The 18,105-nt window shown below is 35.3% G+C and overlaps 1 protein-coding gene across 3 annotated transcripts in view; it reads right to left on the minus strand.

Moving 5' to 3' along the window:
• Positions 1-3,207: 3,207 nt before the first annotated feature.
• The window catches only part of bcam (basal cell adhesion molecule (Lutheran blood group)), an 81,416-nt gene continuing 66,518 nt past the window's right edge, over positions 3,208-18,105 (minus strand). The window contains exons 9-17 of one of the 3 annotated variants that reach the window (XM_032558251.1): positions 17,754-17,869; positions 16,250-16,391; positions 15,325-15,449; positions 13,739-13,880; positions 12,528-12,542; positions 11,939-11,971; positions 8,398-8,536; positions 8,104-8,200; positions 3,208-6,375 (exon numbers count right to left, since the gene is read on the minus strand). In XM_032558251.1, coding sequence (XP_032414142.1) covers positions 6,373-6,375; positions 8,104-8,200; positions 8,398-8,536; positions 11,939-11,971; positions 12,528-12,542; positions 13,739-13,880; positions 15,325-15,449; positions 16,250-16,391; positions 17,754-17,869 — 812 coding nt within the window. In that variant the 3' untranslated portion in view covers positions 3,208-6,372. The remainder of the gene's footprint in view (positions 6,376-8,103; positions 8,201-8,397; positions 8,537-11,938; positions 11,972-12,527; positions 12,543-13,738; positions 13,881-15,324; positions 15,450-16,249; positions 16,392-17,753; positions 17,870-18,105) is intronic. The other 2 variants (XM_032558252.1, XM_032558254.1) reach the window with 2 other exon arrangements.

Raw genomic sequence — 18,105 nt, forward strand, 5'->3', positions numbered from 1 at the left:
GAACCAGACTCTCTCGCCCTTTGTTCTTAATTCTGTATCCTTGGTATAAAACTCATGTGTTTCTCTGCCTGGCAGAGCTTTGCATCCAGACCTTCTTCATTACTGATTGTCCTACAAGCTCTCTGTATTGTGAACAATATATGAATAAACCTGATTGAGTGATTTCACCTGAACAGTGCTTGGAAATAGTATTTTTTCCACGACACATACTAATAATATCAACAAGATTAAATCAATTACATTTTGGTTTGTAATTTGTTTTCTGTATGAAATTTTAAACTGATCAGTCTAAATAAATCTAGGTTAAGTTGAGATTTTCTTTACCCTAGAGTTATTGCTTAATGAGGAAAACATACGGCCCAAAATTAAAGCAAAACACTTGTATACCACCTTGAGAGAATACATTTAAATAGTTTTCATTTGTAGCCATCATTACAATAACTTAGTGATAATGCTAATGAGTCAAACTTGCTAGCATGGTGAACTTTTTAGCTACAAGGTAGACATCCCAGTGATTAACATATTTTAGCTGTGGTTGTCAAGGAAACAAAAATTTACATGGCATCTCCTTAGAACAGATTTAAAAAGGTGTATTATTATTTTAAAATATGCACATTTTATTCTAGGTTGATGGGGTATTTACATGCTTTGCTTTTCCTTGGTTGAATACTAACAGCTTGTGTTTTTTTCTGTATGGCCCCTGCTACTCTGTTATAGAGGTTGAGCCAAGAGCTGCTGAGTAACAACCGGACGTGGGCTGAAGAGGAAGAAGGGGACAGACAGTAGCTGTCATTTCTCAATAGGCTGACAGAAAATGGCTAAATCAGTTTAAAGCTACTGCAGCTAAAACCCATTGAAGGGAGAAGGAAGACTCCCAGCGGGCCGAGGGAAAGAAGGAAGGACTTTGGTGTGAATGACAGTAATCCTTGTCATTGTTAGAGAGACTGAAAATGCTCTGATTCCCTTCATTCTTTCTAAAACAAAGCTTGAGAAAATCACATGCTCATAAATACTCTCTTGATTCATATCACACTTCACTTGTTATATTCTTCAAACACTGCAGAGCTTTAAGTATATCAGAGGCAAGCTGCAGATTTGCCTCTGATATAGTATTTCAATGATTATTCAGCATTTTAATTGCTAACAGAAAACCTAGTAACTTCTAAGAGAAGATAAGATTTATTTGTCATTGTCATCAACAGATTACGAGATCAGTAACTTCTAATGTACATTTGAAAAGAGCATTTTATCTTAATCCTTCAAAATTGCTCACTGTTGATTCAATAATTTGAGTAAAGCTCATAAAGAGCAAATGTAACCACATCAATATACACAAAGTTACAGTCACCTGTAGTGTTTTTGGTGAAATGCTTGTGCCTATTCCCTCTTTGGCTGTTTTGTATTCAAAGCACACGTCGATTTGACTGGGTCACTTTGACAAGAGACTTTTAATTTCCTAATGGAGTACCAGCAGTGCAGTGGGCGTGTGTCGTTACAATGACTCCAACCAGAAAGGCAGGGCATGGTTCCGGTAAAAGGTTTACACAAACACATCATCAGCATGATTTTTTTTTTTTTAGGTTGTATCTATTATTTGAACTACAAGGAGTAAATATTTTAAATACAAATTAGATTCACAAATTTGATTTTTTGTATTCCTTTTGATTTCCTGTAATCCAGAGTCAAATATGTGCATAAAATTATCTTAATATTTTGTTAAAAACCCCTCAGTTCATGACGCTGCCACCACTATGTTTGACATTTGACACTGTATTCTTTGGTGTTGAAAGTCTTACCTGAACTTCTCCAACATACATACATACATTATCATTGTGGTCTAGCGGCGCAAAGTTTGTTTTGTCTGACCATAAAAATGTTCAACAGAATTTATTCAGGTTACACATTTATACACCTCCAACCAGCTGACTAAAACTGCAGGAAGGGTCATCCGGGCTGACCTTTCTTCCTCCCAGGACCTGTATAGGACTAAGGTCAGGAAAACGGCAGCTAACATCTCCACACACCTCACACATCCCAGACACACACATCAAATCTGGTTTTGGAAGGTTAGATTAAGCATCCTATGTGGCTTTCTTGATGCCCTGTTCTCACCTAGAGTGGATTAGAGAAGATCCAATTTAAATTAAATTATGTGGACTCAATTCTTCTTTTGCTTTATCCTTTCTACTCTAACAATGAAAGTTGGAGTAAAGTCTAAAATTAATATATTTTCTCATGTTGGGTTCCTAGTACAAAGTTAGAAGCTAAAAGTATCAAACACAATTTCAAAATTCTGAAGATTTTGTTCATTTTGTGTTGTTTACTGTTGCTTTTGATGGAAGCATCAGATTGGGAGGCAAGTCATGATTTCCAAAAGTCATCCCACTGACCTGACTGATCTATGCACAAAGCAACTGAGCAATTTGCTCATGATTTATGGAATTAATTTTAGGAAACAATGATGTGATGAAAGTAACCAGCATCATAAAATTTAGCAGCGAGAAAACCCATAAACGCATCACGGATGCAAAACGCGTTCCTCCATTTTTCCATTCTGTCAGAATAAATCATGACATCAGTCGATGAACATAAAGATTTGCATAACGTCGTTAAATCAAAGATATTAAAATGTGGTGGATGATGGAAATACAGTTAGATATATTTTTTCAAAAAAGCAAATGAAAAAACAAACTGAATTACATCAAGAGGGATTTGATGAGTGGCATGTGAATGTGGGGTGCATACAGGTGCATTTTAATATTCAAATTCAAATCAATTCAAAACTACTTTATTAATCCTAAAGGGAAATTAAATTTTGTTGTAACTCATTAATTTAGACTCTTTGAAGAGCTATTGAAGATCGTGGTGGGTGATGGCAGGACAGACCTTCTGGAATGATGAATGTTATGAAAGAATATTATTGATTTTTTTTTTTTTTTGTAGTTCAATTAAAAAAACTGAAACTCAGATTTAGAGTGATATACGTCCACAAAATTATTGTGGTTTGCAGCTAATATTCACTCAAATTATCAGAAAATTGGAAGATGATGTAATAGAAATAAAAAGGATTTTTCATGTAAAAATATAATTTTAAGGCCCATTCAGTTACTGTAAATGCTCCTGACTTGGCAAATAACTTGAAGATGTTTGCTGAAAAATTATGTGCATGTATAAGTGCTAACAAAACGGTTTGTTCACAAGGTGATGTATTTTACTGTACATTTTAATGGGAAGTTGTAAGGAAGGAATAAGTTTGGCAAGCTTTCTTTTTTGTTGCAGTTTGCTCCCACATTGTACTTTTTTGCAAGCAGACTATAATTTGTAATCGAAACAGATAACCATCATTGCTCCCATTGACTTGAAATTACGTAGGCAGGAGAAAGCACAAACACAGAAAAAAGAAACTTTGTAAATCTTGCGCTCTGCATTTCTGTCATGCACATTTGTGTTCTAATTACAACTTAAATATCATTTTGAATGTCACGAGCAGCTCATACAACACAGATTTTGCGATGTGATTTTCCTAATTTTGAAACAGTGTCTGCAAATGTGTGCCGCATGCTGAATGAGATCGGATGCTCTGCATGTTCTGATCTACAACATGGTGACAGCAGCATCGATAAGCAGAAAACTGTGAATCAGGTACAATTTCAGTACAATCAATACATTGAGTAGTATTGTTAGCAACACTGAAAGGCTGATTTTTACCATGATGCCCACCAACAGTGGCTCATGAAGTTCAAAAAGATGTATATTTCCAGTAGTTGGTTTGTATCAGGGCCGGTCTGTATTCACACCAGAGGCACCAGAGAGGTGGCCGGTGGTCCGGTTGTTTGGTCCACTTAAAGGTTTACTTGAGTCTATTCACACCTGCACAAAAAGTCTGACCCAACAGGGGAAACAAACTCTGGTTCATTTAAAGTAGACAAAATGCTAAAATTAATATAGTAATACCCAAAATTAATATGAATAACGACGTATCTGTAAGATAGCTTGTAAGTGATTGGTCTACACATGGTCTTAATCTATTAAGATGCATCTGTACTTCAAGTATAATGATGTTATGTGGGTTTTACTGCATAGTTACTGAATTTGTATGGAAATATCTCTATAGTTATAAAACCACAATCAACTCAGAGTATTGAACAGGGAAATAAAACCACAGAGTATTGGGGTGTGATTGGCTTTCTTGAGTTTTTTTTTTTGTTTCATTATAAATTCTAAACAGCTGGAAAAAAAAGTAAAAACATGATACATCAACATCAACACACCACAATAATCACAAACAGTGTACAGTACCACAAAATATACAGCATACAATAAAAAGAGAAAGAAGTAAAGCGCTGAGAATATCTCATTTGACAAAATAAAATCAAAAGTAATGCAAAATGTCCCAAACAATTCTATCTTTTCTCAGCAAGAGAAAAAGTGTGGAAACAATAAAACTCAGTAGTTCCAAAATTAAGAATCCCCTCTCTAAAAAAACCAACAAATTATATACCACAACATTATTATATAAAACATGGCAAAAAAAAAAAAGAAGAAAGTAAGGACAGCAATCAAAGTCTCATTTCTGCTGAATAAAAACAACTGACATTGAAAAAACAATAAAAGGTTTCTGGCCACAGATAGTGGTTTGAGGTGACCTTTTCTTAGGAAATCTATTAAGGTCATTGGTTCCAGTGTATAACAAAGTAAAAAAATATGGATTCAACCTGCTACCCAACCTTTTTTGGCCTGCTGACAGTGAAAGAAAAATGTCTCAATTACGTACCTGAATACTGACAATATGATGTGTCTGTCGCCACATTTAAAGTGGTAAAAAATGAAAAAATAAAGACACACCTCATATATTCCAGAAACAACCCCAAATCTTATTTTCTCTCTTCCCTACATGCTCCAAACTAGTTTTACTTGTAACAGGTGAAGTTTTGACTAGACCTCTGCACTTCCTGAAAATCCCATTTGTCTGTAATAGAAGACAAAGCTAAAGTTTTAGACTTTTGCCAAAGATCCCTACTTTTATAGTTTAAAATGGAGATCATGAAAATGTGAGGTCGACATCCAAAAATACTCTAATTGTAACAAATGAAGCCCAGCAGTTTTTTCTAATGTCATAATTTGTAGTTCTCCATCTGAAAAATGCAATTGAATGTTCATTAAATTTGGAAATTTCACTTCAATTTCAAGTCAGAGATCCCAAGCCAGCTTGAGCTCACCTTCATAAATGAAACAGAGCCGAAACTGTGGGAATAACTGTTTACTTTCAATTTTGAGAGCTTGTAACTTGAACCAGTGCAGCTACTATTTGGGAGTGGATTTCTATTTTCATGCATAAAAATAGAGGGGACAAAAACAACACTTTTAATAGCTGGTATCTAATGCTAGTTCCAAGCTAATTCCACAGTTTTTCCCGACTTGCTACCAGAAGTAATTTAATTTGAGACTGAAGTCCTTCCGAGATTTCAAGATACATCAAACACAAGAGTAGGAACCAATTTCACCATGTTCTCTAACAATTCAAAACTGTCTCTCAACTTGCATTGAAGGATAATAGCAAAACAAACAAAAAAAAAACAACAAAAATCCCAGAAACTGACATCATATACATAAATGAAAACATTAAAAACAATTTACAACCAAAATGCTGGCTTGTTTGGTGTTTTTCAAACTGAATTTGAAACCATATGGGATTCTAAAGAGACTGATTAAGTACCTGATTCTATTAAAATTATGGATTTTGAAAAGAGATTTATGCAAAACATAAGCAGCTGGCAACAATAATGTAAAACACCAGCAAATCAAATACAGACTCTGAAGCAAAGATTTAACAAACGGTTTGCTTGAAGGATAACCTTGTGTGAGAGGAAATTCTCTACAGAAGTGAGTTAGATAATAGATTATAGTTTTTCCCAATATCCCCAGCAGACAGGAAACAAATTAAACACAAATTACAAAACAGAAAAGCTTACTGCTTAATCATTGAATTAAGACACAAACCAGAACAAGAAACAATGGGTCAATTAAATGGTTTGATTGCCAAAAAAAAAAAAAAATAACCATGTTATCCAGTGAAGCATTTCATTTTTGTGTGAATTGTTTGATGCTGTGAGTTAGATGGAGTTTTTAACAATTTTATTGAGCAAGAAAATTAAAACTCCCCACCCAGCTGCTCTAGCCCAGGTTGGAAAACAAACAACCTGGGCTAGAGCCCATGGTGATCCTTTGAAGCTGTGAACATGCACCCGTCCCCAGCACCACCCAGGTTATCTCCTTCACAATCATGAATCAGAAAGCAAAAAAGTCCTGCTGTCCTCAAAACTGTCATCTTCTGTCCTTCGTCCTTCAGAGTTATTTAATCATCTGGGTTGATTACTGAAGAAAAATAAAAAATACAAGTAAAACACTTAAAATTATTGGAAATATGTCTGACAACTACCTGTTGGAAGTATTTTATATTTTATTATCATTTATTTGCTTTACCTTTATTTTATATTATCATCCATTTTATTTACCTTTGCATTTACATTTTAATGATGTGTTTTGAGTGTTTTGAAGTGCGTTGAGTGTTTTAAAGTGTTTGCAGAAACTCTGGAAGCGGCCTGCTGAGGAGTGAAAAAGGAGGATACCATGAAAGAGACACTCCAGAACCCAATTGTCCAGGGGAACTGCAAATCTATAGTCTTACCTTGTTTGTATAAATGAGTTATGTTCATGTGAGTGTGCAGCTGTTTTCTTTTCCCCCTCCCTTCAGAGCTGCACGCTGTCATGTAACTAGGGAGTTCCTAATTCTAATAAAAGCAGGGCAAGACTCAGTTGAAGCTTCAGAGCATAGGCAGAAATCTGTAACTGGGTTTCAACTGTGCTCTCCCTGCAGGTAAAACCTAGTTCTGACTCTTGTCTCTTCTTTGTGTCTGTGTTTAGGTAATTTAGACCTAACAGTACCAGACTAAATGAAAAAAATATTTTTCTTTAAAATATACTCTATTTATTATTAGTGTTTTTTTTTTTAAAATCAGTTCTTTCTTTTCATGTCTATGGAGCCCACAAAGGGACATTAAAGGAAAAAAACAAACAAATAAACAAACAAACAAACAAAAAAACGCTCTTATGCACATGAGAACGTTTTTTTGTTTTTTTCATTTTTTTCCTTCAATGTCCCTTTAGGGATTCCGTAGATGTTCAATTCAACATGAATAATAAATAACAAATATTTGTCAAAGGCTATAAGATACAGATTTACAAATGAACTTGTAATGTATTAGCCCTGAAAATACATACACTTCCATTCAGTTTACACAATCACCTCAGCTTTAATGCTATAATAGTTTTGGGCTTTTAATTGAGTTTTGTGTCTGATTTGTGTTTGTCCTGATTGAACACCAAGTTATGCCAAGTTTCATTCATCTAGCTGTTGTACAGTTGATGAACAATCTTCATAATTTGTTATTATTCAAGAACTTAATGCAAAGCCACTGCCCCATTAATAATGAAACAAACCCCTTACCCTGGCTATTCCCTTAGAGAATAGACCTTAAAATACTTTTGTTAGTTTCTAAATCACTGAATGGCTTAGCACCAAAATACTTTAAAGAGCTGTTGTTGTTGGATGAACCATTCAGACCACTCGGGTCTTCTGGTTCAAGTTTACTCTGCATCCCCAGAATCAAAACCAACATTCAGCTTCTGTGCTCCACTAATTTGTAACAAACTTCCAGAAAACTGAAAAAATACTGAGTTTCTTTATATCAAGGATAAAAAGAAATCCGACATGTTTTGAGCACCTTTGCTTTTTCACTCAGTCTCGCAATTTACCAACCCAGGACTCTGGACCAGCTGAACAGATTGGGCCGCTGAAAGAAATTCTGTTTTTTTTTTTTTTCCTAATTCTTATCTCAGATTTCTGAGATTAAAGTCAGAATTATTTTTTTTCCAATGGCCCTAATCCTCTTCCAAATTTTTTGACAAGTTATTGTGGAAGATGACAATAAATTCCAAGAAGAGATCTTATTCCTTATTTCTAATCTTTTTACCACTGTAGGTAGCTGGCCCTGCACAACAGACCAGTGCGCGTAGAGAACTGTAGCTTCAGCCTGTTCTAACCTGTTCTGTGTTGATCTTTTTGTTGAGGAGTCCGGCCTCCTCATTGGCCTTGTCCGTCTTCATCTCCACCACAATGTTGTTCACCTGTGCAGTAGCCCTGAAAAGAAAACACAAAACAGAAGGAAAATCACTGAGTACAAGTCAACGATTACAGAAATGACACATTTGATGCAAGTGGTTTACTTGTTAATCTAACCAATCACAGAAGACTGTGCTGTTTATTTTTGCTCAAAAGGCAGACAAAGCATGACTGTCAGAGTTTATGCCATCGGTCTCTTTATGTCATCTACTCACGCTTCCTTCTTATCCTTCTTGCCGCAAATCGTGGTCTTCTTGCTCAGGCAGTAGAAGAAAGCTACCAGCAGCAGAAGAAGAAGAACGCAGACCACCACGGCAACCACCACAGCGCTGGAGCCTTCCTGCTGCTTCTCAGCTACAGCGCCACAATACAGGGAATGATGGAAGGGAAGGAGGATGGTGGGGTTGGTGGGACAGTGGGGAGCAGATTTAAGGGAGCGGGGGAAAAGGGAGGGATGATCAAAGTGAAGAGGTGGGGGAGTGGGGATGGAAAAGAGGGGAGTTTTTGATTTGAAGGGGGAGCAAAGAAGTGTGGGGGGTGTTTGATTTGTGAGTTGATGGGGGGATAAGAAAGGATTGGTGGAGGGGGGTTGATTTGATTTGGGAAGAGTTAAAAAGGGAAAGGATGGGGGTTTGATGGTATCCAGGTGAAGAGAGTTAATAGGTGGACGGGTGGGAGGGAGGAGATAATAAGGGAGTGGGGATTGGGATGTGGAGTTAGACTAACTTCTGAATGCAATGACTGAAATGTGATGGGACCCAAACACAGGGCCAGGTTCCTCAAGGAAAAAACACACAACTGACCAGAGCCAGAAAACAACACTGAACATACTCACCCATCGGTTCACACTTGTATTACTATAATTTTGAGGACAAGACATGACATGGCATGACAGAAGTGTTTTTAAACTGACTTTGCCCCATCAGGGCAAAAGCAAAAATGGGATTTCATGGCTATTATAACTGCTTTTAGATTTTTCTCCTGGTAAATGAAGAAACATGCTTTCTTTTATGGAGCAGTTTTATAGGAGGTTTGATGATGGACCGTTTCTTGGCTTGCAGTGCTGACATTCTGGCATCTCATCTGTTTGCCTGGCAACCACACATTAAACACAAGACTCCAGCTAAATTTTTGCTTCTGGTTGTGAAACATTATGAGACCCTTTATTAGGTACTGAGGGCTTTCTTAAAGTCAGTCCTACCTTCAGAAAGTTTTTTACAACTTTCCCTTATCACCAAAACAGAAACAAGTTAGTGGCATTGTGGATCGTTGTGAGATGAATCAAATCTGTTGTAAATTCTTAACTAATTAAGTTACTTTTAATATACAAAAAATGACAATTAATACAGCTACAAGACATTTGTCAATTTAGGGACTTATTTCTGTAAAAAGATTTAATTAAAAGCAATAATCAAAAAGAAAACAATTTGGATTGTAGACTGTATTTCAACTTGCCAACCTGAAACATTTCATTAAAGGAACATAATTTCCCAGCGTCTTTCATTTTACTCTTGCAATAAACCATTTCCACTGTGGGATCCAAAACCAGGCTATTTAGGTAAATGCTGTCCACCAACCACGACACTACAGCCAGAATGTAATTGAAAACAGTGAAGTCAAATTAATACAGCAATAAAACTAGACCTTTTCCACAATAGTCATGGCTTACTAGCTAGGTGAAGTCACTCCAAACCTTAAGTGATTAACTGTAACGAATTTTAAGTTAACTGCCTGAGTCATGTACATAATGTATGAAGGAGGGTTAAGGAATTTCTGATCCCAAAAAAGCTGTGATTTTTGGCAAAATATTTCTCTTTCATTGCGATTACACATTATTGCTTATGAAGAGTTTCTTAATTTTTTTTTAGAAAAGGCACACATTTAACAAATTTTGAGGAATTTACTCATTTTGAAGCAAGAGGAGCTCTATAAACTGGTATTATAACCGTACATAACAGAGTCATAATTTGAATATTTCATAGCAAATACTTTCTACACTTCTATTCCAGTACTCAGAAAAAGTTTGTAGCAATCATAAACACTTAATTAAAGCATATGTATCACATCTATAAGAATCAATAATGACACAAACAAAGCAGTCCTGGAGGTTGTGATTTTTGAAGGAATCTAACTGGCAGAGGACTGAAACATCGTCTCCCAGGATGTTAGGAAATTTAACCAGCAAGAAAGTTTGAGGAATCTCTCATATCAAAACCTCATCTATTCTTAAGATTCCATCCTTAAAGTACCAACTATCTTCTGGAAATGTTTTTTGAAATAAATTTCTACTCCTTGAAACAGATTTAGTCCTGGCTAAGTGTAAATGATGGTTAAAAAAACAACAAAGGAAAATGCAGATTCCTTGAAAAGGCTCCAGCAGTGGAAATGTACTTTAAGGTGTATTTTTTATTTAAAAAATATTTTTTCAAGTGAAGATTAGAACTTCTTTTGGTTATTTATCCTAGAAAGTAAGATGACAAATGTTTAGCAAAAAAAAAAAAAAAATCTCAAAAGTTGGAAAACAACATTTTCCAAAATCAAGATTGATTTACTGTGAAATAAGGCAAGAAAACCCTCATGTTTATGTTTTGTATTAAAAATAATATAGTCTAAAACATTTTATTTTAGTGTCAGACAATAAAATGGAGATGTAAATGTGTAACTCCATGCTTCCAATGCAGCAGCATAATCACACGGCAAATCATCTGTTTCAGTTCTCTAATTGTCCCGTTTGAAGATTATATTTTTCATATTCTCCATCCACCTCTCAGTTGTGAGATGAAAACTGCACCCAGACTAGTCTTGATTCTCACAAGGGCAAATTGTTGCTCACACTGCAGATATTGGCTAGTGAAAGCTAGTTGCACTTTTTTGTATTTATTTCCTGACTTATGAGGATAAATCTGACTTAAAGTAATGACAGATTTTCTTGTCTTTCCCATTCTGAAGATTGAATACGAGGAATGCGCTTCTGTCACACTGTTTTCATACGCCAGGGAAATAATAAGACACCTAGTACTAACTATAAGTTCCCAGACACTTTGATACGCTTATATTATAGGAATTGTTAGAAGTGCCAAAATATACACAAATTTTGCACAAATTTTTCAGTTTGAGGTCATGCTACTACCATAAAAGATTTTGATAAACGACAAAAGACCTTTGTGCGTCTTTGTCAGGTATGCCAATAAAATGTGGAAGAAGTCATTTTCAGGCTTATTTTGTTATCCACAGGATTTTATACAACTTTATTTAACCTTTACAAAGGTTAAATAAATACTAATAATTATTAGTATAATAATAATAATAATAATAATAATAATAATAATAATTAGTATTATTATTTATATTATAATACTAATACAGTATGTTGTTAAAAGACATGAAATATTGAAAAAAGTTTAAAATCATAATTTAAAACTTTTCTGTATTTGCAATAAGGAAATTTTAGATGAAATAATTATTTGATTGCATGACGAAATAGTAAAGCTAAATGACCAATAGTCAGTTTAAGAAAACTTTAGGCTGTGCATTGTACAAACAAAATGCTATTATGTCTTGCTTATAATGTCCCATTTCTTTTGTCCTCGCAACTATAGTAAAACAAATAGGCTACAAATACACAAAAACATCAACTGCTCTAAACATAAATACATTAACCTGTGTGTGTAAACAGACATCAATACACACACAGTAACTTGCAGCTCTAGACAAACACCATTGACACAACATGTCAGTAGGGTTAGCCATACAGACCTGACGTAAGCACAGGGTTTCCAGAGAGCAGCACTTTGAAAGAAAGAGAGTTTTCAGTCCCATTGCATAGCAAAGCAACAACCAAAAATGACACACACACACACACGCCGATAGCATTCGCACAAAAAAGCCAAAGCTACTCTATCTACATACAGCACCAGAAAAAGGAGAAAAGCAGAAAATAGAAGTGCAGTTGGAAAAAAGGGATGACCAAAAAGACACAGTCAGGAAACAAAGAGAGGAATGGAAGGAATAGAATAGAATATAATTCTTTATTGTCCCCAAAGGGCCACAAAAACTTAGTTGCATCCAGGAAATATTGGACAGACATCATACAAAGGTGACGAGAAGAAGAAGAACAATATACAATATCCACAGTGTTCGGTAGCAAGAGGGCAAATATACAAGAATACAGTACGACAGAGGAAGATGCGTATTCTGAATGTGCATGTGTGTGTTTGTGAAAGATGGAGGGGCTGGGGCAAGAGGAGATGGATGGATGGGAGGTTTCTAGATTACAGGGCCTGTACAACAAAGAGTCCTGAGAGAAGAAGTGAGGAGAGGAGGAGAAGGAGGGAGAAGGCTCTACCTTCAGCTGAGTTTGCTGCAAGAGAGAACAAGAAACAGAAGAAAGATTCGGAGTTATGTTGCTGCAACATGGCCGGCTACAATTAGGTGGTGGCAACTGTTGGTAAATCAACTCCCAAGTTTGTGACACCTTGCTGGATTATAGATACACAAATGTCAGAAGTGATGTAGTGGAGGAAAGAAGCTAAGCTGCGAAACCACTCTGGCATAGGTTATGGATTAATACAGAATCTGTTACTGTTTGCACAAGTTACACACACTCTCACATGAAAAGAAGCAATACAAACACCAAGAAAATATAGTTTAGTTGCAACATTTATGTCAATTTTAACTCAGTAGTAGTAAATATTCTGTTTTTTATACTTATGTTTTAATTTGAATAACAACTTGAGTAAATTGAGTCAACATGGAAAAATTAAGTTTTTTAAATGATGATTTATTTTATTAAAGAATAAAAGCTATTCAAACCAACCTTATGTCTGAATTGTAATACACTATTGAGACCAAGATGTCAGTCATGTTAAGCCAGCATTGGAAAACACTTGATACAATGTGATTGTCATTTCTCCTTTGAAGTAACAATAGGTCCAGACCCGGGAGACCTTCTTTGGTAACATGAATAAGACTGTCATGACACCGTCATAAACATGACCTGACACCTGTCATGAACATGAGTAAGTCTTCATGAATATTTATGACTGTTGTCATAAAGTGCCATTCGGTAAAACATGACACTTTTAATACAAAGTTGACTTTATTCCAAATGTCTTTGTTATGAAAACTTGACATTAACCAAGAAATCATGATCTGACATAAATTTGTTTTAAAAGTATTACTGATTAAACTTTAGCTTTAATAACATAAACCACATAATTTTTAAAGTAAAGACAGTCTTATTCACAACCCATCAAATAAAGTGTTACCCCTTCTTTACTTTTCTACATGGAATGTGGCAACCCTAGATAGCATAAGAGAGTCTGACCCTAATGAAGTGTGTCAGTCATTTTTAGAGGTGCTTAGAATTTCCTGTTATTTTTCTATTCACAGTACAGGCCACAATGAATTTGTGGTACTGTAAAAGTAATCTACTGAAAATGCACACTCTGTTCTCTGAAATTGCAGTGAATGTATGGTAAATGTAAGATATCTTGGTAGGTTTTTTTAAATAAAATAAATTGTGTTGAAAGAGGGAAAGACAATCTCCACACTGACCTTGTTTGACAGCTACAGAGAAGTCCTTGCTATCTTTTCCAAACTCGTTGGAGACCTCGCACTTCACACCGCTCTTCATGATCTCAGGTGTGGTTTTTAGGGTCAGAGAGCTTACCACCATGTTCTCTTCCACTGAGATGGACTGGTAAAAAAAAAATGGAAGAAAGAAAGCAGTGAGAGGAAATGTACTATTAAAATTTAAGTGAATTGTTTTACCAAGCCCCAAGGTTCCCAAACTATGATCCCACTGTTGGTAATTGGGCTGGTTTTAAATGTACTCAGAGGAAATTTTGGTATTAATTATTTGCAAGCTAAATAATAACTGGGACGTAATTGACACAGACAACCAGAAACAAGAGCTAATGGCTACTTATGCTGCTGTTGAAACCTGAATCTGGGAATGATATGAAATAAAACTTAACCTTGTTCCATTTCCAGGTCAAAAAACATGTAATGATTTATTCAGTGATAGAAATAGTGACAGTATTAATGGTAAAAGCTACTAATATGTTTTTCTGCATTTTGTTTTTATTTTCAAACACAGTCACTAAATAATTATTACATGGGTCTTAATACATCAGTGTGTGTGATTAATATGTCAGTGGAAAAAATTAGCAAATATATATATATACTGTATATGTGTGTGTGTGTATTTTACATAGGCTACATCTTAAGGAATTAATAAATGAATCCTATTGTAACTTATGGTGATATTATTTACAGGAATGTGTCCATTAACTGGAGATCTTCTCCAGTTAATGGACTGTTTTTGTTTTATCCCATGTGCCTCGTTCAGCTTTCAGCTCTTTAAACTCTACCTTCTTGTCAACTGTCCAGTTTTGCTGGTTACTCCATTGGTACCAGTTTATTTACAAGACAATCATTGGCAAAACAAATTTTGTTACTGCTGCCTCTTAGGTTGATGTTAAAAGAACTAGTTATCAACCTTCTAACCTGGTCAGATAAAGTTTGAATTAAGTTTGCTGGGCCAGAAAAACATCAAATACATGCAGGACACCACCATTCTAGGACTTCCTGTGGATATCAGTGGATTAAATGTAGGTGGTACTTGTTATAATACATTTAAGAACTTCTGACCAAGATTTAATGTAAAGTTAAGTCAAGTCAATGAACTAAGTCCTACTTGTTATGTTTTGTAGCTAATGCCAGTGTGATTTCTTCATTTTCCTTATGCTCTTACAAATCATCACTCGAGCAAGTTAAAGGTTCTCCTAATCTAACATGCATCATTATTTTCATCTGAAATTATCCAGTTTTTCAGAATGTTCATTAAAATTTAATCTTATGATACTTAGTAAAGCCAAACTCCCTGTCCAAGTCTTTTTGCTGCTTCTTGGGGAATATTCACTGACTTCTTTGTTGTCTGAGCTTTTTTAGAAGAATCAAGCATAAAAATGTGATAATGTTATGAAAAATTTAAAATTCCATCCTGACACAAATGGAAAGAAACATATCTCTTTCAGGAAACCTGCTGTGTTTTCAGATTTGTAAGTGATACAACAGAATGTAGATACAAAGGATAAAGAGCTGATTAATTTTGCTTCTGTCTATTTTGAAGTGGTTACCTCCTTTCCTGAGGCTGACCATGTAAACTGAGGTTTGGGAAAACCATTGGCCGAACACTTCAGGGTCACTTCATCTCCTTCTTTTGCCACCTCCCCAACAACAGGGGTCCCAATCTTTGGTTTTCCTGGGGAGGGTGAGAGAAAGTTGTGATTAAACAATGCAAACAATAAAGAAATGTTTCAAACTAAGCACACACTGTTGAATTTTGTGATTTAACGAATGACAGGAAGTTAGCAATGTTTCCTCTACAGTGCTTCCATCAAACATACAACATGCTTCCTTTAACTAAAGCAGTGCTAAAACATTAGCATTGTTCTACTGTTCACTACTGTTCTCTAACAATACGGTATACTTCGGATATTTAAACTTGATGAAATGACTGTGTAGGTTGTTTTTTTTAGATCTGTTGAACACCAAATGTGATAAAAACATATTTTATTGACACCATCATTATAAACCCCAAACTCCAGTGTATTTTTTGGCTTCTATGTGCAAGAACAAAGAAAGAATGCACATTTACGGTGAGCCTCAAGCCGAACAGTTTAAGTATCTTAGTGTTTTGTTAAAACGTGATAGTAGGAATGTGTGGCACATGGATAGAGAGATATGAGGTATAATGTGTCACAATGTGAGTATTGCTGTATTCTGATGTGATGAAGAAAGAGCTGACATAAAGAAATAAAACTCTGAAATTGCTGGTCCAACTCTGCATTTGGTCAACAGGATCATCCTTTTCTCTCTCTGGTTTGTTTATCTATATAGATAATTACATAGATAAATATGGAAGTACTGTACATGTCCATCAACTTCTCTCAAAACTTTTTAAAAGACAGAGTGAATAAAAGTTTATTTTTTCTCTTACTTTTTCTCAGATTGGATGTGCAAGGTTTGGATGAATATTTAGAAATTATCTGAGTGTGTTACCTTTCACCGTCAGCTTTACAATGGTCTTAGCTGTCAGTCCCGGGACTTCTGGAACAGCGCCAACACACATGTACTCTCCAGCGTGTTCATAGCCAACACTTCCAATTGATAGAGTGCCATCTTGAGAAAGCACAGTGGAGTCCTGAGGAAGAGAGAAATGCTGTAATAAAACCGGTTGGATTCACAGTATCACCCCTTTCATACTTTCTTTATGCTCCCTCTGTTTAAAATTGAAAGCAGAGCAGCACAGAGAATATCTAGACGGAGGGCTTGGTGGTGTGCTGGGAAAGCAGGGGAGCAATCTTCACACACACTGTTTGACAGTGCAGTGATAACAGATCATCCTGGGTGATAAACCTTTCGTTTGCAATTCTTCTCCTCTTCTTCTCATAGGAATCCTTCCAACTCAGAACAACATATTCCCAACACAGTTTCTACCATACCCACGAGACACAACAACAGATAATAAGACTAGAACAACAGGCCTAATGCTGCAGGAGCATCACACACATAAGAGGAGAAGCTGTGGTAAATAGCAAAACATTAAAGTATGATAGTATGTGGTTTTATTATAATAGACCACATAGAAATGCTTCAAATAGTATAAGAAAGAGCAAATATTAATTTAACAGGTTAGTCACAGGAAATAATTACTGAACAAAATTAGTATGATTTAAAAAAAAACTGACATGACTGAGTTGAGGACATACAATCTAAAGATACCTATTTATTTATTTACTTGACTTTTTAAGCAAGAAAAGATTAAATGAATGGCTCAGCATAATTACTGTTTCAGAGCAGGTCACTGTTCCGCAGAAAACACAAAGATATGCAACGTAACTCAATAACATAGACACACAGAGATACCAATTTACAAAATAACGGTGATCGCAAACAATGGAGGGGACCAAACGAGGTGCATGAGTCGTTTTAAAAAGTGCCAGGGTTGAGATGGACTTTATATGTTGTGGAATGTCATTCCATGCTTTAGTATAAACATAGAAAAATGATCTTTGGTCACAACAGTTTTTAAAGTACTGACCAATACTCAAGTATGATCTCAGATATAAATTATTACCTTGTATGTTATTTTACATGTAACCAAAATAACTTTGAAGTTTAAATAATTTTGTTTGAATAATGAAAATGCAAAATTGCATGTCAATTAGCATGAAAATTCGCTTTAATTTTTAGTTTTTCTTGCTTTTACTTTTTGTCTGTTTCAAAGAATATAAGTCAGGTAAAATAAAAATAAAAACTTTCATAAAGTTATTGTCTTGTTTAATGTATTATCAGCTTATTATCAGTTTATTATATCTGAGAAAAATAATGTGAAAGGGGATAAAAAAAAACATGAAGCAAATAGTATTTATTGAAGGCTGTGTTGAGGACTAATACCCACAGCAGCTCTACACCATCCTCTTTCTATTTTGACTATTAAAAATCAGAGTCATAAAGAGTCTAGCTGGATTCTTATACCAATAAGAAAGAAGTCTTAATGTACCTTTTTCCACAGCACAGTGTGGTTTTTAGACGCCTTGGTCTTACACTGCCACTTAACCTGCTTTCCCAAATCGATAATCTGATTCCCAGTGGGAGTGACGCTCATCTCGTCAATGTCTAAAGAAAAGAAAACAAACAGATGCTCAGCAACATGAATTTTGACACCTTGAAACCCGAGGCTTGTTACAGAGGGGGTAAGGAAAAAATTTTAAATAAAAAACTTGCTCATCCATTTAACATCCATGTAATAAGACTCCAGAAATTACAGTACATAACAGAGTATTGAATCTTAAACTTACTCTTAATTTAATCCAATTCTGAAGCCAGAGTTAACATTTTTTCAAGGCTATCAA

Source organism: Xiphophorus hellerii, chromosome 3 (assembly GCF_003331165.1).
Source record: "Xiphophorus hellerii strain 12219 chromosome 3, Xiphophorus_hellerii-4.1, whole genome shotgun sequence".
In the NCBI taxonomy this organism is placed as follows: Eukaryota; Metazoa; Chordata; class Actinopteri; order Cyprinodontiformes; family Poeciliidae; genus Xiphophorus; species Xiphophorus hellerii.